This window comes from Carassius gibelio, chromosome B3 (assembly GCF_023724105.1).
Source record: "Carassius gibelio isolate Cgi1373 ecotype wild population from Czech Republic chromosome B3, carGib1.2-hapl.c, whole genome shotgun sequence".
NCBI lineage: Eukaryota > Metazoa > Chordata > Actinopteri > Cypriniformes > Cyprinidae > Carassius > Carassius gibelio.
Genome location: NC_068398.1, coordinates 33081034 through 33106539, shown reverse-complemented (window position 1 = coordinate 33106539; position 25506 = coordinate 33081034). Strand labels below are relative to the sequence as shown.

The window sequence follows — 25506 nt, the reverse complement described above, 5'->3', positions numbered from 1 at the left end:
GATGCGCTACAGATAAGCATATTTACTTATCCAAATTTGACACACCCATCAAAATCCTATACGATTGACTAGAGATAAACCATATCACGTCTGATCTGTAAACGTGATAACATATCAAAACGATCAGATATCATTTATCTACAGTAACTCCTATAAACCCTGTGCATTTTATTTGAACTCACTAATGAGTGCTAAATCTGCAGACTAGGCACATTTTGGAATAGAGAGTGATTAGCTCTCTTGTTTTTTTTATTTATGCTTTTCAAAATCCGTGTTCATTCAAAGCAGCTTTTCAGAAATTAATGACTTAAAGTCCTCAACCAAAGGGAAACATTGACAAGGAGAAACCTTGATAGGAGCCCACCCTCCTGTGGTGTTCACAAGCTCTATAACTGCTGAACATGATCTAGTTAGTAATACATTGTGTTGTTAATAAGTTGATTTGAATTTGCTGTGCTCTTTTATTGCGTAAACTCTCAACGCAGACGATAATTATGTAATGATTCTAAAGCGACTAAATTTTGAGATTTTGATGAGCAACCATAAACAGATCTGTAGATCTGTACCGGCCATTGATAAAAGAAAGCATGACGCATTTTAAGGTATATTGCCTTTATGACGCAAGTTAGTAATTCTTTTGCAAAAATGAAAGTCGGTTATTATAGAGTGAAGAAAAATGGACTAGGAGTGGATTCAAGGTCGTATAACAACATGTGTTGTAAAAGAGTAAAGTGAGCTATACCCAATGAGGTCACTTCTGGGAATGTCACTGTTTGCCAAAGAGGTATTCAGAGATTGCTGAAAGGATTTAATGTTCATATTCTAAGAATCCAGACTGACCCATGGGTCAAAGGTGGCTGACAGAGTCTGAGACTCACCTATAAGAAGGCCTTCATTCTGCCCAGCTGTGATTTTTCCGCTTTTCAGGACACGGGAGGGTGGTGAGTATTATGTTTTCATTACTTGTTTCCGTTATCTGATAGCTTAATCATGATTAGAGCTATAATCACAAATCATTGTCATAATATTTGTTGGAATTAAGACATGTTACAAACCAACTATTTACCAACATGCATTCACATCACTGTAGAGAATTCTATCCAAGCAGCTGATTAAGATTAATGACCCAAGCAGTACAGTTGAAGGATTTCTGAAGATGATTAATTACAGTTTTTTGGTCATCTTTTTTTTTTTTTTTTTAAATTAAAAATAAAATAAAAAATATTTTATGTTGATATTGATTAATTATTAAACGCAAATGAAGGAAACTATATATACAGTAAATTACCAGTCAAAAGTTTGAAATCAGAAAGATTTGATGTTTTTCGATGCTCATCAAGGCTGCATTTATTTGATCAAAAATACGGGGAACATTTTATATTGTGAAATAACATTTTTCTATTTTAATATACATTAAAATCTAATTTATTCCTGTAATGCAAAGACAAATTTTCATTGTCATTACACTGTCACAATGTCACATGATCCTTCAGAAAACATTTTAATATGCCGATTTATGATCAGTGTTGGAAACTGTTGTGCTGCTTAATTAATTTATAAAAAATTTTTTAGAGCATGTGATACTTTTTTCAGAATTCTTTGATGAATAAAAAGTTAAAAAGAAGATAATTTATTCAAAATAGAAATCTTTTCTAACAATATAAATTACTGTTCAAAAGTTTGGGGTCAGTATATTTTTCTTCTTTCTTTTTTTAAAGAAATTAAAGCAAGAATGTGTTAAATTATTAAGAAGTGATAGCAAAGATTTATATTGTTAGAAAATATTTATATTTTGAATAAATGCTGTTCTTTTTACCTTTTTATTCATCAAAAAATCCTAAAAAAAAGTATTGTAGTTTCCCCAAAAAATACTGGGAAGCACAACTGTTGCCAACATTGATATTTCTAATAATAAATCAGTAGTGTATTAGAATGATTTCTAATATGTCACTTTATGCTGGAGTAATGGCTGATGGAAATTCAGATTTGCTGCATAAGATTTCAGCTGTATTTTAAAGGCTACTAAAATAGCAACCATTGTTTTATAATAGCATTCTCCAATATTACAGTTTTTTCTGCATTTTTGATCAAATAAATGCAGCCTTGATAAGCATAAGAAACTTCTTAAAAAAATATTACAAGTCTTTCTGATCCATATTACAATATAATATAAAAATTTGGGTGCCCAAAACAATGGTTTGTTATCACTAAATAACCCATACTGTCCTTACACTTTTATTTAATGCTAACCCCATAGAGTAAATCCTGTTATTTAGTATGGTGTAATTTGGGACCTGTTTTTCATACAGTAGCATCTTTGCATGTGCATTGAGCATTTTACTTTTTGAACACATAAAATGTACTCTTTCACATGACTGGACCATTTGGGCAAGAAAGAGGGTCTAAGGTTGATGTCATTGCAAGATAACAGAGCTGTTGGATAACTGAACTTCATTCTTTCTTTACTGTTGGAAAATTCAGTCCAATAAGTCTTATCAACCTATTTACACTAAACCAGTACTTGGTCTAGATTTTCCAAATTTTGAGGGTCACTGTTTATGGTCTCATTTAACTGTAAGGGCTTAATTGGTGTTTGTCCCGTGACTATGTTATCAGCTTTTTAACATAAGATCTCACTCATTGTCTTATTGAAGCAGATGTGACAGATATATTAGATAAAAGGCAATCGTGCCTTTGCATGCTATGGTGTGGAAGGCGATAGAGTGCTAGTGTAATCTGATTAGACAACAGTGTTGATACCAAGATAGCAGAAGCTGTTGATATCAACAAACACTTTCTTTTGGCACTGGTCGTGGTGATGGGTGATGCTGGTAATCTATAAAGCACATTAGTTTGACCTATATCCAGCAGAGTTGAGAGCCATTCAGAACTGAAGTGAGAATGCATTTGAAACGTCAATTTATTTGAATTCAGCTTGGAAGCAAAATGATCAATTGCAATTTTACAGTATTGTACCGTGTACTTACCCAAAAATTACTTGTAGTACAAGGTAACTACTTGGATTATTATTAGGTTTTATTAGGTTCTTTTATGACTAGTCACACAATTCTCTGAAATGTTCCATTACAGAGTGTTCCAGAAACTTTTAGTGTTTTCCTATCTTGCAGAAGTAAAATATCTTAATTTTTAAAGAAATAACGTTAATAATTACAGAAATAATGATGCTACATGATCACAAATAGTTCAAAAATAATTAACACCACAGAAGAACCATAAAAAAATTAAGTGAACATTTTTTTTTTTTTATAGTTTATTTTATTGTAGCTTATTAGATTAATGTTTGCACACTTTCATGAAGGGCATCAAGAAGAGTTCATGCTATATCCAGATTCACCATCAAATTTACCAGAACAAATATCCATCTGAACGTGTTTAATATTTAATAGTTACTTCATGTTTGTCAACTTTGAGGATTAAAATACATACGCTTTACTAGTCTGCAAAAGTGTAACAAGAATATTGAGAATATTGATTCCTGCTCAGAGATGTATTAAGTTATTATTTTTTTAGTTCAAATACATCAACACAAGAATGAAAACTCTGCTTGTCAAATCATTTAGGATCATTAAGATAAAGTAGTAATATTTTGCCTAAATATTCATAGTGCATACATTGTCCAGTCAATAGTACAATAAAACATTTTTTAAAAACCTGTTATGTTTATCCTAGTTATCAGATCTCGTTTATCAAAGCATTTATTTGTTTCGTCTCAGTTGTAATATTGTCAATACGGGTTTATATCTAGTGTCCACTCTGATGAAAACAGCCTTATTTAGTTGTCATCTCATAATAATCTCGTACGTGTTTGGTGTGGTCACATGACCCAGACAGAACACAGGGACAATAAGGGTGACACGATTACGACAGAGCACCAGCATGTCAACACGTGGCCCACTTTATGATTGCTGGTTTTCGAGGAAGGTTTAAGATGCTGTTGTGTGTTGGTGAATCTAGTTTTTGTTTTGGAAAAAGTAGCGAGGGTCTCTTGGTCACAACAAAAAAACAAGACATCTACCATAACTTGCTAACACTGGTAAAGTGTTCAAATGAATGCAACACTGAAGGTTACAATGGCTTTCTGCACAATTTCCACAGAAATGTGCATAAATACATATATTGAGCAAACTGAGAAACAGTTAGCTATAGGTCTAGTGTCTTTTCATGTTATAATCCTTTTATTAACATGTTTTTACATGTTAAAGCCATAGACTGTATACAAACATGGATGAAATGTCCGTGATGTCACCCATAGGTTTCCGAAGAGCGTTTTTGAAGCCAAATGTGGGCAGAGGCCGCTGTCGCCATCTTGGATGTGTGTCCCCTCGCGACACACCCGGATTATCAAAACAAGTGGCCACGCCCTTAATTATGCAGAACTTTAAGTCAAGTCAAGTCACCTTTATTTAAATAGCGCTTTAAACAAAATACATTGCGTCAAAGCAACTAAACAACATTCATTAGGAAAACAGTGTGTCAATAATGCAAAATGATAGTTAAAAGCAGTTTATCATTCAATTCAGTGTTGTCATCTCTGTTCAAGGCTTAATATAATTTAAAAGGAGGAGTTCTAAACAAATTCACCCCCCTCACAGTTGTCATGAAAGGCAAAATTAGCTATATAGACCAAAATAATTTATGAACCAGGCTGTAAACATGTTTTTGTCTGCTGTTAAATTGGCATTTTAACATGGGGAGTCTAGGGGATTAACTCCCTGCCAATAGCAGATTTTGTATATTTTTAACACAAAAAAAGTTACAGACTGCGGTTTTAAATTAAGTTGTAATTGTTGTCCAATAGCATCGCATCTTTACAGATTTGACAGATGAATATCTAGAAATCACATTGTCTAGAGTAGACTAAAAAAATAAGTGCCAGTGGCACATGACAAGACCAAGACAGGACACACTTGATTAAGCTGTATTTTCACAATAGCGTACTATAAAAACACATTTAAGTGGTTTCTCGTGATGTCTGTTTGTTCATATACTCTCATAACAGTCTGTGTACTTTGACCTATTTGTGAATTTCATATTGCAGCTATCCAATAAAAGTTGTGATTTGTCATATTTTACTGTGGACAGATGTCATTACACATTTGGTCAAACTCCGCTTATTGACTGCAACGCAAACAACATGGCAGTGTTCGCAATAGACCAGGCAAACAGCTCAGAGAACAGTCAGATATGGACAAAAAGCTTTTTGAAGTTTGACTCATGATTGTGTGGTGGTTACCTTGAGAGCAAAACTCATCAGATAACAAACAATTTAGGGTGACACATTAGACCAATTCTGATTATTAACTAGTTGCTTATTTACTTGGTTGTTTATTAGTACTTATAAAGCACATATTAAAGCCTTATTCTGCATGACCACATTTTGGATCCTTTAATCTTATACCATCCCTAAACTTAAAGTGCCCCTATCATGGGTAATGATGGGTTCACATTTTGGTTTTGGGAGTCCCCAACAACAGGTATTTTACCATACCTGTTCAACGACTCCCAAACTATTGGCTCAACCATAATTTTTTCCAGACCCCTCCTTTGCGTGATGCTAATCTGCGGTGATTGGTTGATTGGTCTCATTTTAATGTCATCATGAGCCTGTAATGTCTGATAAAGCAGCGTTTGTGAGCGCAGTGCTGCTTTCTTTAATGCGTTACCTGGGACACCGCGATTTTTATGCTCCAAAGAGGCATTTAGTGCCAAAGAATGAATTAGCATTTTTATTCAGATCAACTCGAAAAGAACTGGGCCGACAATATGCTAATGAGGCACTTTAACTGCTACCTTACTAACTATTACTGACTAAATGAGCAGGAAATTTGGAGTTTATAGAGTTAATAGGGAGAATTTGTCCCCAAACTACAAATAAAAATATAAACATAAAATAAAATGATTTACAGTAATTCTAATAATGAAAGAGATTCAATAATTGCAAATGTTAAATTGCACAACTAAGTTGGTAGTATCAAATATCGCTATTCTGTGGACAAAATTCACACTATTTTTACTTTTAGTACATATATTTTCAGATAAAGTTTATAGGTAAATTAACTTGGTTTCCAAAGCAGCACATTTTATGTGGAGCAACAGCAGCACCTGGAGAAAATCTGAAGAATAACACAGTGTGCATCACAGACTAAATGAGACTTTACAATGTATTATAATTGTAATCAATATTAAGACGTATTCCTCAACTCAGTGCAGAACTCAAAATATTTTAATGCGTTTTAATGTTTTAAAGTTCATTTTTTTTTTTTTTTTTTTTTTTTTACAGATAATCACGTTACCTACTGATAAGGGAACAAAAAGTTTTACGAAGCTAGCAAAAAAAGAAAAACTGTCAATAGAAACATGAAGAGGAATGAAGAATTCACCATAAACAATTATAATAATTAGATTGAAGAGACAGCACATCCGGACAAAACAAGGAGAAATAATTCACTAGTTAAATTAAGCCAGCCACAGTCAAATCATGGTCCCTCCGGTTGGTCTACTACCTGTAAGAGAATAAAGAACAGTTAAATCAGTATCAAGGAGCTTATTATATAGGCTATTGTATTCATCTAGAACTCAGTGTTACCTTTTTGAAGAGCTTAAGGCCAAAGTAGTTAGTTGCCATGTTCTTAAGTTTGGTTGCACCACCAACTCTGCATCGCACATATCCATATAGGTTTGCCCACTGCAGCACAACTCCCATGATCACAACCGCCTGCGCACACACACACACATTTATGCAGAAATGCAGCAAATGTAGCAAAATTAGGCATCTGAGAGAATTTAATAACTCACCAACCACTTTATGTTGAAGGAGAATAGTGAGCTAAACACAAAGAGAGCCCAAAACAACGGACACACGATCAGGCCGATCCAGAAAATCCGTGAATCGGAATTCGAGACCACGTTTTTACTGGTTGCCTTTAAAGAAATAGACCAAATAGTTAGCCATTAAAGAACCAGTTCAGTCATCAAATAAAATTCTCTCATCATCTATTCTCACGTTGTTAAACTCGTATGTGATGTTAACACAAAAGCTGAGATTTCGAAGAATCTCAACACAGCTCTTTTACATATGAACTCATCTGAAAAGCTCAAAAAAGGGTTAATGACTATAATATTCATTATCAGCATGTTCAAATGTGTGGAAATAGATAATAAGATCTGAGACCTACAGCAGAGGGCATTTTTACTGTTTTATTATATATAGTAAATATGTATTACAGCTTCTGTTTTTCACACAAAGCTAACATGTGATTTTAATAGTTAAAATTTTTTGGCTTGAAGATCCTTCACAATTCACCTTTAGTGTTCGATAGAACAAAGAAAGTCAGTCACTATGGGTCTGGAACAACAGGAGGGTTAGTAAATGACGTCAGAATTTCACGTTTGTATGAACTGTTCTTTTAATATTTGAACAGTGTAACTCAAAAGAGGAAATTTCACGCTTTAAAATAATGACACAGCTAAATGTGTTGGGCATTCACTAACAGTCACAAAACATGATAATTAAACTTTGAACGAGCTGCGATAAAAGTTAGCTATAGCTATATATTAAAGTTGCACATTACCTCAGTATTGTCACAATCATAAACATGATTTATGTAATAGTGTTGCCTTCCGTACTTGCAATATATATATATATATATATCTTTTTTATGTCCCGCAGTTTTGTAATGTTGTGTGTGGCGAGACTCACTGATCTGGATTCAAATATCCAGTGACTGTGACCGTCTTCATCGACCTGATTCCACCATCTCAAGCCCACCAACAGTCGTCCCGTCACATTCTGATATATTGAAGTCAAAAGGAAGAGATCTATTTACTTATGTAAAAAGGATATAAATGAGGACACAAATGGGATGAGACTTTAATTTTATTCCGGTAAAAAGGCGGGCAAGGAACACTTGAAACATGCTTGTCACGGTCCACGCCAACATGATGTCAGCAAAAATTGAAAGTTGATTTAGTTTGATTAATGCTTACAAAGATGAGTATTTTAAATTTGTAGTAAGACCAGAATTCATGTTGACCCCATGCTCACCTTCACTGTCCAGAAGTCACATGACAGAAGTAAAATGATGGTGACCATGTTGGCAATAAAACTTCGGCTGAGAAACTCACAAAAGAGGTAGATCAGGATTGCACTTGTGCGGAAGAAGAGATGAAAGAAACAGGCCAGAGGATGTCTGAGAAGAACAAACTATTATTTATATACAGTAGTCTTTCGGACTGAAGAATGGTTTAAAAAAGGAGAAAGTAGAAACTATCACATTTTATTTTAAGGTCCAATTCCCACTATTAACACACGATGAACTATAACTTTTGCCTTATTAATAGTTAGTAAGGTAGTAGTTTAGTAATTGGGTAAGATCAGAGATGTACAGTAGAATATGGTCATGCAGAATATGTGCTTTTAAGTACTAATAAACAGCCAATTTGTTATGCATGCTAGCAAGCAACTAGTTAATATTTATAATTGGTCCTTATACCAAAGTGTTACATATAGTGCTCAAGTTTGTTCAGTGTAATCTACATTTTAGCAGTTATAAAATGTCACTTAATGTCAATCGTTTTTTTTAGTCTGTGTTTTCCCAACTCTAGAAACTCACTTGATATTTGATTTCTTCTCTCTAAACGCATTTTCATCCTCATGAAACAATGGCACTTCACCGAGAGAATCCTACAAAACAAATACTGCATCAGTTCAGGTTTTAACACTACGACATTCAAAGTGATTCAGTATTGTATGTATAATAAAAAAAGAAATTCTTTCTTTTTTTTTATTCTTTATCCACAAGTCATGCAGACAGATGCACTTAAACGCAAAACTCTACATATTGTGGCTTAGAGCTCTTTCATAACAGGTTTCTTTAAAGGAATATAAGTGACAACTCACCTGTCTGTTCATGTTGGTGCATGTAGTCTAGTTTCCTGCTGACGTGTATGTAAACACACGTGTCCACTCTACGAAAAGCAACCGTTACTAATATTTAATTTAAGCTGTCCTCCTTTAGGGGGCGCGTGGTGGCTCAAATAATGATTCCAATAATGTTTTAAGGAGACATCAGATGGCCATTTTCAACAAGTTTGTCTTGTTAAAAACAGCTCTGGCACCAGACTAACGTGGAGAACAATGTGTTTGTGGATTTAATAGCATATTTAATAGTAGTATATGAATGTCCTAATCCTTCCAGTTATGTTTTTGTATTTTTGTATCATGGCACACCCCATTACCTGATGAATCTCTAGAAAATAACCAGTCAGAAACTATTTACCTCTAAATAATTTTGTACACTCTGGGTTTGCTGACATTGAATTGGATGTCATGTCTTTGGAGGGCGAGGTTTTGGACAGAGGGTGTGTTGCTGTGATGGGGGCTAGTCTAATTCAGTGGCTAAGTTAGCAAAATGGCGGCAATCGCTTACAACACCTTTCGATAATATTCTATATAATCAAGTTACAAGGTATTCTGCCAACATGGTACATTTAAGGAACATAGATAGGACAGAGAGAGGGAGGTAATGTAACAACACACTTTTTCTCCTATCATGGTTTCGTGGAACCCACCGCAAGATGTACGCAACAGAGCATCACAGTTTGCCTATTAAATATTTTACAGTAGTCTTAATGTGTGCCTTTATTGTCATGGTAGTAGATGTTTGACTGGCAAAATAGCTCTTGTGAATTTGTCACTAAGCTAAAGCATGACAGTTAGTGACTGATCAAAGGTCGCTCCGTCTTTCTTCCTTAACATTCATTTCACCATGGCTCTTCGACACAGCGTCTTGCTTTTCCTTTACATTTTACCTTTTACAAATGCACTCTACAAGCAATGGATTCCAGACACCAATTTTGACAACGCTACCAACTGGGATAAAGGCTCTGTACCCTGCGGGAACGACCAAGTTGTGTTTTTAGCTCAAAGGAAGGTGTCAGTGTATGTAGAAACAGCTCACACTATCACTGCATTGAGCTTGCCGGTGGATGGAGAACTGATTCTGGCATCCGGCGCTGGGTTTACTGTAAGAGAGGGTGGAGATCCTGGTTGTGGATTTGGGGTCACGGCACACTTTAAAGACCCTGAATCTCAGAAATGGTTCGACCCATTGCTGTGGGTGACTGCAACCACAATTGATGACCTGCACAGAGGTACATATCAATTTTCAGTCCACGAAGAAAGTGTCCCGTGTCAGTATGATGACGTGGTATTTCGAGAGACCACATCATTCCGTGTAGACGTTTCATCAGATCACGATGTGCCCGTGAAGAGTGTGTCTGTACTTGGGAAGAAGTTCACCAGCAGCTCTGAGTTTTCTCAATACCTGTCATCCAGTTCCGGCAAGCTACAGTTCCATGGGTCCTCGTCCCTTAAAGTTGGCGGTTCAGGGTGTGACGATATCACGGGGTGCATTTGTGACAACTCTGGAAATCTAGACAGGATCTGTTCAAATGTGAAATGTGATTCGTTGGAGTGCAAGAAACCACTGAACCCGGTGGGACACTGCTGCAATGTCTGCGGTGCTGTTGTGAATGTTCAGTTCTCTCCGAGCTTCAACTTTGAGTCGTATCGCCAACGGCTGCAGCACCTCTTTCTCAGCCAGCATAAATATGAATCTATACAGATGGCCTTGTCGAAAGTGTCAAAAGAGCAGAGGCTGCTGCGAGTGATTCCTTTCGGAGCCACTCAGGAGATTCAAGTTTTGCTTCTGGACCAGAAAACAGGTCAGGAAGCCGGGAAGCTGGCTGAAGCTCTCGCTCGAGACGTGGTGCAGGACGTGCACAACCACGGCTTGAACATCGGCATCACCAGCGCGGAGTTCCAGGCGTCATCCGGCGCGAGCAGCAGCGAGGCGGCTGGAAACAGTGCAGGGGTCGTGGTGGGCGCAGTGCTGGGCTCCTTGCTTGGAGTGGGTCTAATTGCAGCCGTTGTTGTGCTCTACCGCCGTGGCATCGTTAAGATACCCAGAATGCCTAGCATCCCCTCACTCAGCAAGTGGAAGAACAGTAGTGAGATTGGGGAGCTTGGTGGCCCCTTGGACCATGGCTTTGACAACCCCATGTTTGACAAACCAACTATGATGCCTGAGGAACCAGGGCTTTACGGGACAGAAATGATAAACTCGATAACTCTAACTCAATCAGGAGTGCATTTCGTAAATCCTGTTTATGATGAAACTGATTTCAATGCATGAATGGTGTAGTATCAGCTGATCCGATTTAGGGGATGTGATGATAAAATAATATGAATAAAAATGTAACATAATGATTGATGAACTAATCTCAAAATTACACAATTGTTCACAAAATTATAAGCATGGTTATCTAAGATTCTTTTTGGCTATAAAATTGTTTCATTACTACTTTTAATTCAGAGTTAAATTCTAAGATACAAACATGCATTTGATTAATAAATAAATAATACCATGTGCATGTGCCAGTCTTCCTCACGTGAAGTTTGTTGTCACAACATTTAGCTAATGACTCCATAGTGACAAACAAGTACAATAATTAAATCTCAGATTTGAAGGTTACAACTTCAAAGTCTAATGCTGGATTCTTGCCATATTGTTAGATTACAAGACTGACTCTGTTTATTACAAATACTTAATTATTCAACTTTAAAATGACAGATTCTTCAGTGGTATATTGCATGCTCAGCAATCATACATGCTGTTGAATCATACAGGAGCTTTATCCTTGGATGTCAGGCAGGATATTTAGCATAATTTGTGTCAATTCCTAAGGGAACATTTTTCATTATATCTTTGTTGGTTTCTACAGCAATCACATTTACAGCCTTTACATCTCTGAAGGCTTTGAACAGCATTGTAAGAGATCACACGTACAATAACCCAACCCCTATTCATTGCAGTTTGCACAAAGAGAGGCAGGACAAGAGTAGACGCAGCACAATAATACTTACCACAATGTATTAACCAGATCATTTTGCACTTTAAATGTCAACATGTTATTCAAGACAAATGATCAAACGAAAACACATTTTACAAAAATTTCAATTTTAATAGTTACATACTAACAAATAATTGTATATATTATAAAACATGGCTGTAAATGCTATTTGTGCTCATAAATATTGAAGGAAGACTTCATGTAAAAACTCAAGCACGGATAGGCTTTCAAGAACCTGCTGTACTGAACCATACTGTTTACTGACAATGTACCTCAGTTCAATCAGAAACTACTGTTGTGATAAACGAAATGAATCAGCGGTAATGAGGTCTACGCTCCTCAAGTTAAAGCTCCAGGATCAACAAAGGGTTCTCTGTGTACGCCAACTCAACCATGCATCACATAGCTCATCCAATTACTTGTGTTTCAAAAAAACGTGTTATGGCCAGATACATGTAAACATTAAAGTATGTGTATCATAATGTGAGGGTGCCTTTATCCTACAAACAGTCCCCACAACAGCAACACTGACGTCAGATTCTGTTAATCCATTTACTGAACATTTAACCATTTACAGCTCACAATTCAGCTCTCCAACAACTAACCAAATCTGTTTATTAACAAGAATAGCAACTAGACAATGTGTACCACCATGTGAACCACATAATGAATTTTGCTGTCTAAAAAAGGAATTAAGAAAACATTTGTCAACTTCTATACACAAGTTATGTCTTAAATTGACATTTTGTCTAGAAATGTGCAGGCACACAAAGCACAGGCACTGAGATATATGCCCCATGGGGGCTGGAATATTATGAGATTAAGAGCGTGTGTAATGAGATGTGACCTCATTTTCACTCTCTTCATTTGCCACATGACACGAGATAACCATTATATTTGAACTGAATTACCATTTTTATGCATACTGCGTTGTTTGTGACAGTTAAAGAGTTAATGTAGCCAGCTGCTAAAGAGGTCATATTTCAGCTCTTTCAACATTGGTCCAAGATACTTTCTCTTCATATCACATATTGTTTTCATTCAATTGACTTTCCCAATTAAACACACCTGAACCAGCTGATTGAGGTCTCTAGGATCAGTAGACACTTCCAGAGCTAAACTGGCTCTTCGGGAGCTGGACTGATTTAGACTTCTCTTTCTTTAGCGTATCTGGTGCATTGGGCTGGTGCAAATGTTGATAATCTTTAAAGAAAAATGGAAGAATTATTCTGTAAACTCTTGGTTTGTTTAAACATTCGCTGAGGTAAAAAACGACTTCACTGTTGAAAAAACAGCACATGTTTATTAGGTATGTTTTGAAGCATGACAGCTAGTTTAAGCTGGTCATATGCTGGTCCTAAGCACCTAGCTCCTCTCATAACCATCTCATAACCAGCTGCCATGCTTCAAAACATGCCAAACCTGCTTTAAAAAATTGGATTAAGGGCAGAACTTCACAACTCAGTGTCTTCTATGCAGCCTGGGTCCTCAATGGTCTCCAATCGGCGCTGACAGGAGTCTATGATCTTCTTGCGAGGACCCAAGGGGATGTGTATGCTCTTGAGGTCATCATCTGAGCACAGCAAAAGGGCATCCAGGTCAATCTTTTCTCTTTTGAAGATAGGAATGAACTCGTTCATGCTCTGTGTGGCTAGAAACACTTCCAGAGGGCTATTGTCAGGCTCATCATCATCATCAAGCCCCAACTCCACCTCTTCCCATGGCAGCTCCTGCATGTTCCTCTCCTGCAGGCTATGGGCACTTCCGATGCTATCGTCATCCAGACTGGGCATGCGATGCATCCGGCTGCGGAGGCGTACATTATCGACCCGTTCGCTGCCTGCTAGACTCCCTTCATCTCTCCTCCCAATGCCAAAAAGTCCACTGCTAATGTAGTTGCGGCGGAAAACCATGGTGCCCAGGCCGGGACGGTTGAAGAGCGAGTCATGGCCCGAGTCAGTGCTAATCTCCGAGTAGTCCACATCATGACCATGCAAGTCAGGTTCGCTGATGGCACGGGAGACGGCATCCTCGTTGTCACCAGGGAACATGTCACGTATGTTACGACGAGATCGGTCCTTAGGGTTGACGTATGTTCCCTGCTTCAGGAACATGACGTCGTTGCCTAGTTGAAGGCCAGATAAAGAGCGGACACTCTTCCTGCCATCTTCGTAAATCTTAAATGTCCCGTCACCCTGCTTTTTCTTCTCAAGCTTCTTCTGGATCTTAGTTTTGCCCCTGGTTGTGGCGTGGAGAGTAGCCTAGAGCGAAAAAAATAATAAAAGTATAGCTTTAGTGAATGTGGCTTCTAACTAAACATCTATTTTAACTATTGGCGTTAAATTAGTGCTGTCTAAAGACGCACAGTGAAGAATTTGCACTGTAGAGGTGTGGACAGTTATTTATGCGCCTGAATTTATTTAATATGCATTTGTAGGACTTTCCCTTTCGGTACACAAGTCATGGGGTAAAGTATTCATTTTACTAATGTTTGCGCTCATCAAATTACTGGCATATGCTCCGCATATTTAACAAAAAAACGAGTACGTCTTAAACTATTTTGTGCTTGAAATGGCCACGTTATTTAATTTGCTTCAGAAAATAAAAGACGACTTTGGACCCTCGACTAGGAGTCACGCAATACCAGATCTATCAACACTTTTTTTATTCTTTATTGGCGACTACGCTAATTTGCACTGCACTTGGTATATTGCATTGGTCCATATGTAAATGAGATGTTGCATCTGTGTTCATCAAGTTGACCTTTGTTAGTAAATCACCTGCAGAAATGTCCACGCCCATCTGTGCTGTTTTGGAATTGTGCTCTTGTGCTACTTTGCCCTGTTTAGTATTACTGGCCACAAATATTTAAGCATTGCAGAGCAATCTGACCTGGGAGTATGGCACACTAGTGGCAGTGTTGAAGTGGTGTAGCTTGCGACTCAAGGTACTGCTGGCGTAGCTGGAGAAGCTCATGGCATCAGAGACTGATGCGTCCGTTGTCTCTCGCTGAAATTTACGCTCCATTCGGCGTCGGTGCTTCTGCTGCATTTTAATGCATTCCTTGATGCGGCGTTCAGCTTCACGGAAAGCCCGGTCCTTCAGTTTGCTTACTAGCTTGGGGTTGAGGGTTGTCTGCTTGGCAGCAATGGAGTCCAGATAACGCACGCAATCCATGTGGTTCTTGGTAGCAGCCATGTCCAGCGGCGTGTGGTAGTCGTTGTCCAGGCACCACACGTTGGCACCAAATGACACCAGGAAGGACAGGCAGTTGAGGTGGCCATTGGAGGCAGCCAAGTGGAGCGGGGTGTTCCCCCAAATGTCACACTTATCTGGGTTCCCCCTGAAAGTAAAGACGTGATAGATCCATTTAAGGTGTGGAATTTAACAATGACCACTACTATCCCATTGCCTATATATAACATATTTAATTGACACTTCTATGTGTAAAGTGAAACTGGATACAGCTTTTATAAACTGTAATTCATCACTCGTTTTATATCCCAAGAATAGCTGAGACCACACTGGCGATCCCATGATTTTTTGATTGTTTTTTTTAGCACTGGCTTGTCATCTGTGAAGGCCAGTAAATAATGCATAAGTCTATAAAAAACTGAAACAACCTGCTCTACACATTTGATATATCGAAAATAATAAAAGAAGGTCATAAGAAGGACAAACAGGTGTGTTATATAACCCATACAATCTCTTATTTTTCTTACTTATATAAGTTTTCTTTTTTTAAGCCAGTAATCCAGGTTTAACTCTCCTAATGCCGGTCCAAACCACTGGATCAGTAATTTGATCGCCTGCTTGAATAAGAGGGAGCTTATTGGGTGTCACCTTACGAGCAAGAATGATACAGTTTCACATGTGATTCAGACTGTAACCGCAATCAAAGAAACACGTCTAAAACTATAAGAAAAGTTCTTATTTATGACTGCTAGAAACCACATACAGTACATAATGACTATTCATAATATAGCTATTCAGTATGCATTCTAGAAAATGCATACTATCATTTAAATCTAGTTTGTTGAAGTGTTGAGTTGAGATATTTACAAACACATATTGATACTGTATAAAAAGCTAACTTGTGTGCAATTCTCTATTAAATATTATGACATACCTCTATGAGAATTAAGTGTTAATGTTACTTGCTATATGGCACTCTTTGAAATGACGATACTAAACTTCGATTAAACGTAGCTTTACTTCTGTACAGTATAGCCCCACCTACAGATGAGATTAATATGAATGCACCTATAAAACCATTTTGAAAATATTAATTTTAAAAAGTGCATAATATATTATAGTGAAAAATAAAAAAGGTATGACAAAATATATCAGATTATATTACATGATTCGTGCGGTTCTAATTTGCACTTTACAGTTAAGCTATATCTCTCTGTTTTCTGCATCGAGGGCTAGTTGAGCCTACTTAATATTTGATGGGTGACAGGTGAAGCCTTGCAGTGATGCTTTATTGATGAGAAAAGCTGCAAGGTTTTCACAGTTAGCAAAGGGAGATGTGTGCAAAGCTGGGTCAAGCCAGAATTTGGATTAAGACCCGTTAACCTGCCTGACCTTGATTTTTGGCATGCCAATACTTCCATCAAATATATAAGCATAGAAATGTAATGCCTTATAAAATGAGAGAGATTTATTGATCCTTATGTAACACGATCAGACACAGTGTACTGCAGCTGGTCTAGTATTAGTGGGGTAAAAATAACAGTTCATAAACCATAGTCTACATGAGTAATAAGTCATTCTTACCCCACTAATAGGCTACTGTCAGATAATAAGACATATGACCGTCAGAACATTGTAAAATTAGTTGAAGAGGGGTATTATAGAGGAAGTTATTTCCTAACATGACTTTTAAATGTTAAATGATTGCTATATGATACCCACCACCCATAAATGTCTATTTTTTTTAACCTTTATTGCTATTTACAAACATTTTATTGTCCCTATTTGTTAACAACTTCTTATAACATGATTCATGACAGGTCAGGTCCTGTTCTCATGTACCATAGTGCACTAATAACCTCTTGAAAACCTTTTCTGTCAACGTTGGGCATCGCCGTGGGAAATCGCGCTTCAGGGATCAGTCAGTGCCATGCTGTGCATTGAATGGATCCCTCGAGAAATCAAACACCCAAATTAAGGGATTAATTACTGTATCCCTATGTGTACATGAGCATAAGTTGGCTCTAACCACAGAAATGAAATGCTTGCTTTGCTTTATGTGGAGGAGATCAGGCGATAGCCAGCGGCTTTCAATGGTCAAACAGTCCGATTATGCATTCAGGACTGCCAAACACTGGGAGAACTTCTGACAATTAAGAGCTTTTACAAAGGGCCACACAGGAAACCAGGCCAGCTCTGATGAAAGCTTTTGTGTGTTCACATTTATCTGTTTTCTGTCATCAGCATTAACCGAGCGGCCTAATGTGGTATTGTTTATTGTGTTGTTAGTGATAAAACAACTCAAATGACACAGCAAATGAATAAGGGCCACTTACAGTTAAGGGCAGTATATCCGTCTTAAGGTGCATTCAGGGTATACATTTTTAATCAGTTCGTGCATTAAGAGGGAACTGAACCTATGACCTTAGTGTTGTCGTTAATGGCATGCTCTGGCAGTCCAAGCTACAGGAACATGAAAATGTGAAAACAAAACAATCAACACCTTAAAATACCACTACATTACATTATTATTATTATTATTAGTTTTTAATGAGAATTTCATTCTGATAGTTGGATATGCCCAAAAATGCAAAAACTTGCCGTTAATTTTTCTGCCTGGTCTGACTGACTCTGAAAAACTTATTTTCATAGGTTCTATTTCCTTATTTGACCTAAAACCAGGTAATTTCCTTGTTACCAGAAATACTTTTTTTGGTTACTTTTCTTTTTACAGTGAGAAAAAAACTTGCCTTTTATGGTATTACGTTAAAATGACATGGTCCTCTGCAAACTTGATACATAACACCACTATAAACATTACGAGAAAGGGTTATTTAAGGAAGTAGACTGAAGGGAACAGCACGTTCCACACCCAATCAAGCTAATAAAGTCATCAGCCATGTGAAGCACCAGTCGTCGTGACACCAGTATAGGGTTGTGATGATCTACAGTAACGGTGACCAGAGATCCGCGCCATGCCGGTTCCTGCGTGAGCCATTTCAAATGAGGCGTACATGCAAACATACGGGTTAAACTTCCGTTAAATCCACAATGCAATTGATCAAATGTGGGGAATGAGGCGCAGTCTTACCCTCTCCCTACGATCAGCCGCAGCGCCTCCAGGTTGCCGTGGTAAGCGGCCCATAGGGTCGGCGTCATGCCATCTTCATCCGGAGCGTTCAGGTCCTTCCGCGTTGCTTCTTTCAACAAGTCAAGGTAGCCATCCCGGGCTGCCTTGTGGTATTTGTCATTCATGGTGATCTCGAACCTCAGCCTCCATCACTCTTTCATCGGCTCTGTGCATTTAGTTGAAGCCCTGGCCGGCTGCAGCGCGCGGGAGGCACTTGGTGTTTCCAAGGACACCTCGGACGCGCTGCGGCTCGTGAGGGTGTGGCTTCAGCTCGGTCCTCACTAAACGCAATCTTTTTCCCATTTGGGATTTGAACTATTATATTACTGGGTGAATGAATGAGAATCTTTAAAAGACCCCTGCTTTCCCCTCCAAACTCATAAGCACACGAACAGCATTAATAAACTGTTGTTTATCGCTTCATAAACATTCAAATGAAGTGGCACCAGGACTCTGAAACTACATCTAAATAAATACAAATGAAACTTGACCGCGACCAGTTTTAGTGGATACATGAAGTATTTTTTTCTCTCGTGAAATGTCAAGCCTGAAATTAGGTTTGTGCTGTATTGTAGGCTACGATTGCTTTGATATTTGGTATCATATTTTTAGTTGTGGCTTTGGTGGACAATTATTTTAAGAGTTAGCCGGTGTATTGTCGTGATTTAACCTTTATGAAAGATAACCTTTTTTTTTTTTTTTTTTGGTTAAACCCCTTGTAACTACAACTTAACCATGGTTTTGCTCAGAGTTGTAAAAAGTTCTCAACAATTTTACTCAAGTAAAAGTACAAGTATCTGGTCAAAAAATACTTGAGTATAAGTGATAAAAGTATAACTTTAAATTTTTAAGTATTAAAAAAGTAGAATTTCTTTTTTTCTGACAGACATACAGAAGAATGGTTAAAGGGAGAGAATGAAAAAATGCAATGATACAGGTCAAACATGTATATTTAGTTCAACAACAACAATTAAAATGAAAAAATAAATAAATAAATAAATAAATACAGGCAAAGGCATTAAAAGGAAACTCCATCCTTTCCACCCCCATGCCATCCTATATGACTTTCATTTATCAGATGAACACAAACTAAGAGTTTTAGAAAAAAAAAACAAAAAAAAAAAAACTTTATATAATTGAAGTGTATGGGACATCCAAAAATCAAAAACTATACACAAAGAGAATATGACTCATGCAACCCCTGTTAATGAATCACTGTTTTCTTAAGTGAAACGATAAGCAAATGTAAGAAAAATACACATACCAATATTTTAATCTTGACCATCATGTTCACTTTGTGTGGTTTCTGAAGTGGTCCTGTCCCCTTGCATTATATGAACTAAAAATCTTTGCTTGTGTTCATGTAAAGAAAGTCTTAAACATCTGGGATGACAGAGGTTCGGTTAATGGTGAGAGAGTTTTCATTTTTGGGTAAACTATCCCTTTGAAGAGCAAGATGTGATGGAGAGGCTAGAAATATATTCCGAACAGAATACAAGAATGTGTTGAATTATTGAGGAGAGTCATAAAATTAATACATACAACGTTAAAGTTTTTAAAGGCCACTTTTTTTGTGTTTTCTATTCAACGTCACTGTCTAAAAGGACAATTAATCTTTTAAATGTTTATTTGGGCCATTTAGAGTTTTTTCTTAGCAAATATTGATAAATAATTATTTGTGACTAATTAGATTAATTAATAAGAAAAGAATGCAATTATTAAGATTAAAAACAATATTTACTGACAGTCCTAATTACTACTTCATATAATGACATATTGTAAATACAACTTATCCACCACCTGGTAAGAAAATCACTAAACATGAATTACAATTTATTTAGCATATAATATTCATCTAAACACTTTTTTTGGATATTTGTCACATTTAATAAAAAAAATAAATAAATACAAATCCCACAAAAATATTAATTGTATTTAAAGTCTCGATTTTATTTGCACTCAATTTTGTGCATTCAGCTAATATATTACGTAGCTAATGGCTTTATCAAAACAGAACAAGTAACTTTGCTACCTCAATATGTTTCCTCAGATTTGATGGTACAAGTAGTCAGTTTAAATTGTAGTTGAGTAAAGTACAAATCCCCCAAAAATAAAACTTAAGTACAGTAATCAAGTAAAATGACTCAAGTATTTTACACCTCTGGTTTTGCTACACTAACCATGGTATTTGTAGTAAAACTGTTGTTATTCAAATGGTAGTCAATACGGCAAATCACAGTTACTACAACTTTACTGTAATTAAACCATGGTTAATTTTCGTAAGGGAATGTCAACTACTATTATCTTCACATAAAAGTTGTCACGGTACTTTTAAATGCATTTGTAAATCATCAGTCATTATAACCTGGATTAATAGTTGCAATAAATGTTATTTATGAAGGCTTTATAGAGACGGCATATATATATCATGATTTCCCATCACCGTGGCACTATCACACATACCTCTACTGATTTTGGTGGATTTATAATGCCTATAATTGCATTGTGTTTGGGAAATCTCAAATTGTTCATCCATTTTGTTCTAATTCTTTGTGTACTGTGTGTTGTGTCTGACAGGTTACAGGTCCCTCAGTGTTCCGGCTGTAAATCTTCGTGTCATCAAGTGAATATATATATATGCAATGAGGTGGCACGCTCCTCAGAAGGCCAGCGGTTCCTACTCGTGGTGAGTGAAGGACATCTAACCATCATGCATAATAGTATGAATCGTGTTATACTGAATAGAGCTATTTTCTGCTAACTGAATACACGTAGAATGCAAAGAGTCTAGCTTTTGCACTATGTTTACTTTCAAAATGTTGTATTGTGGAACTTTTGCAAGATGCTTTGGTTGAAAGTGCCTGTTAATATTGTGTGTCTCAACATTAATAATCGCCATTAATACGTTTCTCTCACAGCACACAAAAGAAACAATGCACAGTTCCATTGTACTCAGATATTTACAATGAAATTAGGTGAGGCGGAATATCGCAATGACTGTGAAAACCGATATAAGCTGAGTTAATAAAGGCTTAATATTTTGACAACAGATTTGATTGAAGTAAATAAAAGCTCAATATTTGTTGATGACTCAGAGCTGATGGTGTCTGATCAGTACTTCACGTTTCCTTCGTCACCAAACAGAGTGTAGAGACTGTGCAGGTAGCCCTCTTGTTAAACACTGTTATCACAATATAGCAGGGAGCCATTGGCTGGCTTTGGTCCAGTGCAAGCAAAGGTGAAATCTTTTTAGATTTACAATATTGTCCAGTCAGATTTGAGGATGCAGGTTTCTTTAGATGTGGGATAGACGCAGAGCTAGACGTAAGCGGAAGAGAAGACAGGTGATTGGTTGGCTACTGATGCGGGTTCAAGTATTTATACAGCTTGAGAAACTAGGCTCCTTCCAATTATTTGACATGACAACTTGCTTCATACTATACAAATCCAGCAGACTCTTTTCAACTTGGACTCTTAGAGCTCCACTAACAAACTGACTTGTGTTTTCTTGTGGACAGCTCTTCTAACTCACGCAACATGACGACCAAGCAAGAACTAGAAGCCATGGAGAACCAGATATCCACCATCCAAGTCAGCTCCCATGGAGAGACGGTCAAATCGGGACTTTCCCATGGCGGGTTCAAAACGGTGGAGAAGGGTCGCAACTGGGGATGGCTTCTGTCTGGATTCATCTCCTTGAACATCCTTCTCCTGGGAATCGCCATAGTGAGCGGAAGCGTCTTCAACAAGATCCAGATCACTTCTGCTCATCTTCAGATTTTCCTTATTTTTCTTGTCATTCTCACCACCATATGGATGATTTACTACAAAATCCATACTTCGAGGGTGTACCGTGCAGTGCTCTACAAAGATACCCACGCTGGACCAATTTGGCTGAGAGGTATGATCAAACCAATTTCTTATTTGAGAAAGAACATTTTGGGTTGTTCTCTCTATCTTCTGTATTCTGTAGACATCTAGTCTCAAATAGTCTGCTTGTGTCTTCATCAGGTGGACTGGTTCTGTTTGGCGTCTGCAGTGTAATCATGGATATTTTCAAGATTATTTATTACGTGGGTCGCATGCACTGCGATTCGCCTGTGAAAATAGCCTTCCCTGTTGTGCAAGCTCTCTTTGTCATTGTACAGGTAGGTTAAAACCATAAAGAATGGTTTCAGGCTATCTGTTCTTGTATTTATTCATAATTTAAACATACTCTCTTTCATATTCCAGACATACATCCTCTGGGTTCATGCAAAAGACTGTGTGCAGATTCAGCAAATAATCACACGGTGAGTTCTAATGGGTCAATGACTTTGGATATTATCTGGTTATTGTTAATTTCCTTGTCTTTTGCTATTTTGACCTCAGCTTGTAGTCAGGAAGATAAAATAATGGGGAAATCTGACAAATGTAGGAAAATGATCACACCCTTTTAGAACGATAAATGAAATGATTTATAGGTAGCGACCTTGACTAGTGCATTGACTGTAGAGCTTTATAAGGAAGCAATGAGCAATACATTTTTAAGTTAACTCAAGCAAATGTTTACCCGACTGAAGGTTTGGTAGGATAGCGGAATGTGCCTCTAGCTTTGAGTTTACACTTCTACCAAACAGGGCCACTAGCATTACTGCATAGTAATATTAACTCTCTTATTGCAGTTGTGGTCTGATGTTGACATTGTCTACGAACCTCATGGTGTGGATGACGGCAGTGACAGAGGAGTCGCTCCATCAAACAGTGTTTCCAGCCGACCCTTCATACAACGCTTCCTCAAATGGCGGTTACAAAATTGATGTCACATCACAAGGTGCTTTAATATTGCACACTTTTGAGACTTCCCTGTTGAAAAGCATATGCTGGTTAGGTATGTTTTCAAGCATGGCTGCCTAAGCTAAGAGTGTCTCCTCAGGACCACCTTAAACTAGCTCAAACCAGCTGCAGTGCTTCAAAACATACCTAACGGCATAAGCTATTTTCTTTTTTCAACATGGTTGTGTACTTAGGCTAACTTACATTGACAAATATTGAACATCCTGTATTGATTTGCTTAATCTGAAGATTGAGTAGAGCATTTCATTGACGTTCTCTGTTGTTATCTTTCAGACCGTGCCGGACCAAGCGACTGTAAGTGTAGCCATAACATGTGCGATGTTTTTGAGAAGGCCTACTACTATCTGTACCCCTTCAACATCGAGTACAGCCTCTTTGCATCAGCCATGGCCTACGTCATGTGGAAAAACGTTGGCCGGCAGGTGGATGAACACCATAGCCACAGTCCGCGCTTTAGCCTGTGGGACGTTCTGATTGGTCCGGTTGCTGGCCTGATCGTTCTGGTGGCGGGCCTGGCTACGTTTGTGGTGTACGAAGTGGACGTGTCCAAAGGGGACCAAAAAAAGAAGGAGAACGCTCTGATAATGCATTACATCATGAACATAGTCGCCATCCTTCTGATGTCCATCACAACTCTGATCGGTTGCATAATCTTCCGGATGGATAAGAGAGAGCAGGTGTCTGGGAAGAACCCTACCAGGAGTCTGGATGTGGGACTGCTTGTGGGAGCGTCTCTGGGCCAGTTCCTCATCTGTTACTTCACCATAGTAGCTGTTCTGGCATCAGGGGTCCAGGGGCACATAAATGGGCTCAACCTGGCCAATTCTATTCTGACTGTGATCCAGTTGTGCCTACAGAACGCCTTCCTCATCAAGGGCCTCCATCGGGAGCCGTTCAAAGAGACTGAGACATCCACCGTCTTCGCCAACGTCATGGCCGTACGAGAGAGAGACCCGGACAGACGGAGCAGCTCTATCGTCCCAGCTCACACGCTACCCATCCCACTGACGTTCCTCCGGGGTCGACTCTCCTGGAAGAGGAGGATCCTTAAGGAGATCTGTGGCTTCCTGTTATTCTGCAATGTCATTGTAAGTACCTGACTCCATATTCTTTATTGAGTAAAGTCACGTTCACACCAAGAACAGAAACGATAAAGATAACGATATTAGCGTCCACACCAGCGAATAATATCGCCTGTTTATTCTAAGCGCAAATGCGTCTGCAGCTTTAAATTCTCAAGCTCGTTATAGTATGATGAATTCTGATTGGCTGTCAATGTCTGTATCATTCATCAGTTGAAAAATAAAAATCATTCAGTAAACTATTCCAACGATATCGTTTCTCTGTGTCTTTATTGTTATAGTTGTGGTGTGGACTTTTTATAGTTATTGTGCTTGGTGTGAATGGTTGCAAAGAGGTGGATAACTTCCAGCAAATTTCCTGAATTTTTTGTAATGTCTGGAAAAATGTGAAAGATTTTGGAAATATCTGGAAAATTGTAAACATTTTTGGAATTTTTAGATTTTTTTTTTTTTTTGCCACTTTGCAACCCTAGTTAGAGGCCATACACACAGGATACAGGCTACAGTTTCATTAACATACCCACACAAATCGGATCTTATTATTATTTATTACACATCACATAAAATTAAAAGAAGCTGGAAGTGGAGAAAGCACCTTGATTATTTATGATCGCTGCATGATCGTTGTCTTATTTGATAAAAATTTGTGGTTAGCAATTTATGATTCGTGCATTTAAAAAATACTAGAAATCCATTGCCTTTTTCTCCATTCTGAATGCAGAATGCTGAATCCAGTTTTAAATCTAATTCTGTACATTGCATTTCTGTTTTGCAGCTTTGGATTATGCCTGCCTTTGGAGCCCGGCCTCAGTTTGACGACACCGTCGGATCAGACATTTATGTATTCGAAACGTGGGCAGCAATTGTGAATATTGGAATGCCATTTGGGATCTTCTATCGGATGCACTCAGTGGCTAGTCTGTTTGAGGTGTGCCTCACCTCATAAATCAGCTGACCGCTCAGGAACTGTTCAAGCCTATGCACAAATCTTTGTAAAATAGATCTATTTTTTATATTATATTTTTTGTCTAGCTGAAGAGAAATAGTTTTATTTTATACTACATTTTTATTGTATAATGCAACAATGTGTATATGTGAGTGTGTGTGGAGATCTAGACCGTCCGTTAGAATATGTGAATGATGTCACAATATCATCTGAAATATGGCCTAATCCTGTTACAGGCATTTGACTGTTAGCAACGCAGTGAATCCCTCTGGAAGTGTTACCAGAGATCTGTCCTTTCATTGGCACCTGTGAATTCCCAATTTCTGTTTATTCTGGTCACTGTGTACCCAGATTAAAATGAGCAAACTTTACTCTGTTTTTTA

General features: G+C 37.7%; 4 protein-coding genes across 4 annotated transcripts; 2 read left to right on the top strand and 2 right to left on the bottom strand.

The window, feature by feature from the left end:
* The first annotated feature begins 794 nt into the window (after window positions 1-794).
* Window positions 795-25494, top strand: otop2 (otopetrin 2). The gene is made up of 8 exons (XM_052552194.1): window positions 795-941; window positions 20837-20945; window positions 21778-22160; window positions 22271-22407; window positions 22493-22551; window positions 22924-23072; window positions 23369-24183; window positions 24953-25494. Exons 2-8 carry the CDS (start codon window positions 20902-20904, stop codon window positions 25121-25123), a joined length of 1758 nt encoding a protein of 585 aa, XP_052408154.1. The 5' UTR covers window positions 795-941; window positions 20837-20901; the 3' UTR covers window positions 25124-25494.
* zgc:112148 (uncharacterized protein LOC550424 homolog) lies at window positions 6241-9002 on the bottom strand. Its single transcript, XM_052552197.1, has 7 exons — window positions 8921-9002; window positions 8634-8704; window positions 8066-8210; window positions 7721-7810; window positions 6817-6942; window positions 6608-6736; window positions 6241-6524 (listed from the first exon to the last, which is right to left on the bottom strand). The coding sequence occupies exons 1-7, from the start codon at window positions 8930-8932 to the stop codon at window positions 6498-6500; spliced, it is 600 nt and encodes a 199-aa protein (XP_052408157.1). The 5' UTR covers window positions 8933-9002; the 3' UTR covers window positions 6241-6497.
* Window positions 9731-11312, top strand: amn (amnion associated transmembrane protein). The gene has a single exon (XM_052552195.1). It carries the CDS (start codon window positions 9789-9791, stop codon window positions 11214-11216), a length of 1428 nt encoding a protein of 475 aa, XP_052408155.1. The 5' UTR covers window positions 9731-9788; the 3' UTR covers window positions 11217-11312.
* Window positions 12473-18622, bottom strand: ush1ga (Usher syndrome 1Ga (autosomal recessive)). Its single transcript, XM_052552196.1, has 3 exons — window positions 18221-18622; window positions 14827-15277; window positions 12473-14195 (listed from the first exon to the last, which is right to left on the bottom strand). Exons 1-3 carry the CDS (start codon window positions 18382-18384, stop codon window positions 13389-13391), a joined length of 1422 nt encoding a protein of 473 aa, XP_052408156.1. The 5' UTR covers window positions 18385-18622; the 3' UTR covers window positions 12473-13388.
* Window positions 25495-25506: the final 12 nt, after the last annotated feature.

Excerpts from the sequence above, each read along its gene's own strand:
- zgc:112148 (XM_052552197.1), bottom strand. Across the intron at positions 7,811-8,065 it reads GTGACTTCTGGACAGTGAAG|AATGTGACGGGACGACTGTT; the intron begins GTGAGCATGGGG and ends TCAATATATCAG. Across the intron at positions 6,943-7,720 it reads GGATATTTGAATCCAGATCA|GCAACCAGTAAAAACGTGGT; the intron begins GTGAGTCTCGCC and ends ATTTCTTTAAAG.
- amn (XM_052552195.1), top strand. The coding sequence starts at position 9,789 with ATGGCTCTTCGACACAGCGTCTTGCTTTTCCTTTACATTTTACCTTTT.
- ush1ga (XM_052552196.1), bottom strand. The coding sequence starts at position 18,384 with ATGAATGACAAATACCACAAGGCAGCCCGGGATGGCTACCTTGACTTG. Across the intron at positions 15,278-18,220 it reads CGGCTGATCGTAGGGAGAGG|GGGGAACCCAGATAAGTGTG; the intron begins GTAAGACTGCGC and ends CTTTACTTTCAG. Across the intron at positions 14,196-14,826 it reads CTAGTGTGCCATACTCCCAG|GCTACTCTCCACGCCACAAC; the intron begins GTCAGATTGCTC and ends TTTTCGCTCTAG.
- otop2 (XM_052552194.1), top strand. The coding sequence starts at position 20,902 with ATGAGGTGGCACGCTCCTCAGAAGGCCAGCGGTTCCTACTCGTG. Across the intron at positions 22,408-22,492 it reads CTCTCTTTGTCATTGTACAG|ACATACATCCTCTGGGTTCA; the intron begins GTAGGTTAAAAC and ends TTCATATTCCAG. Across the intron at positions 23,073-23,368 it reads AATTGATGTCACATCACAAG|ACCGTGCCGGACCAAGCGAC; the intron begins GTGCTTTAATAT and ends GTTATCTTTCAG.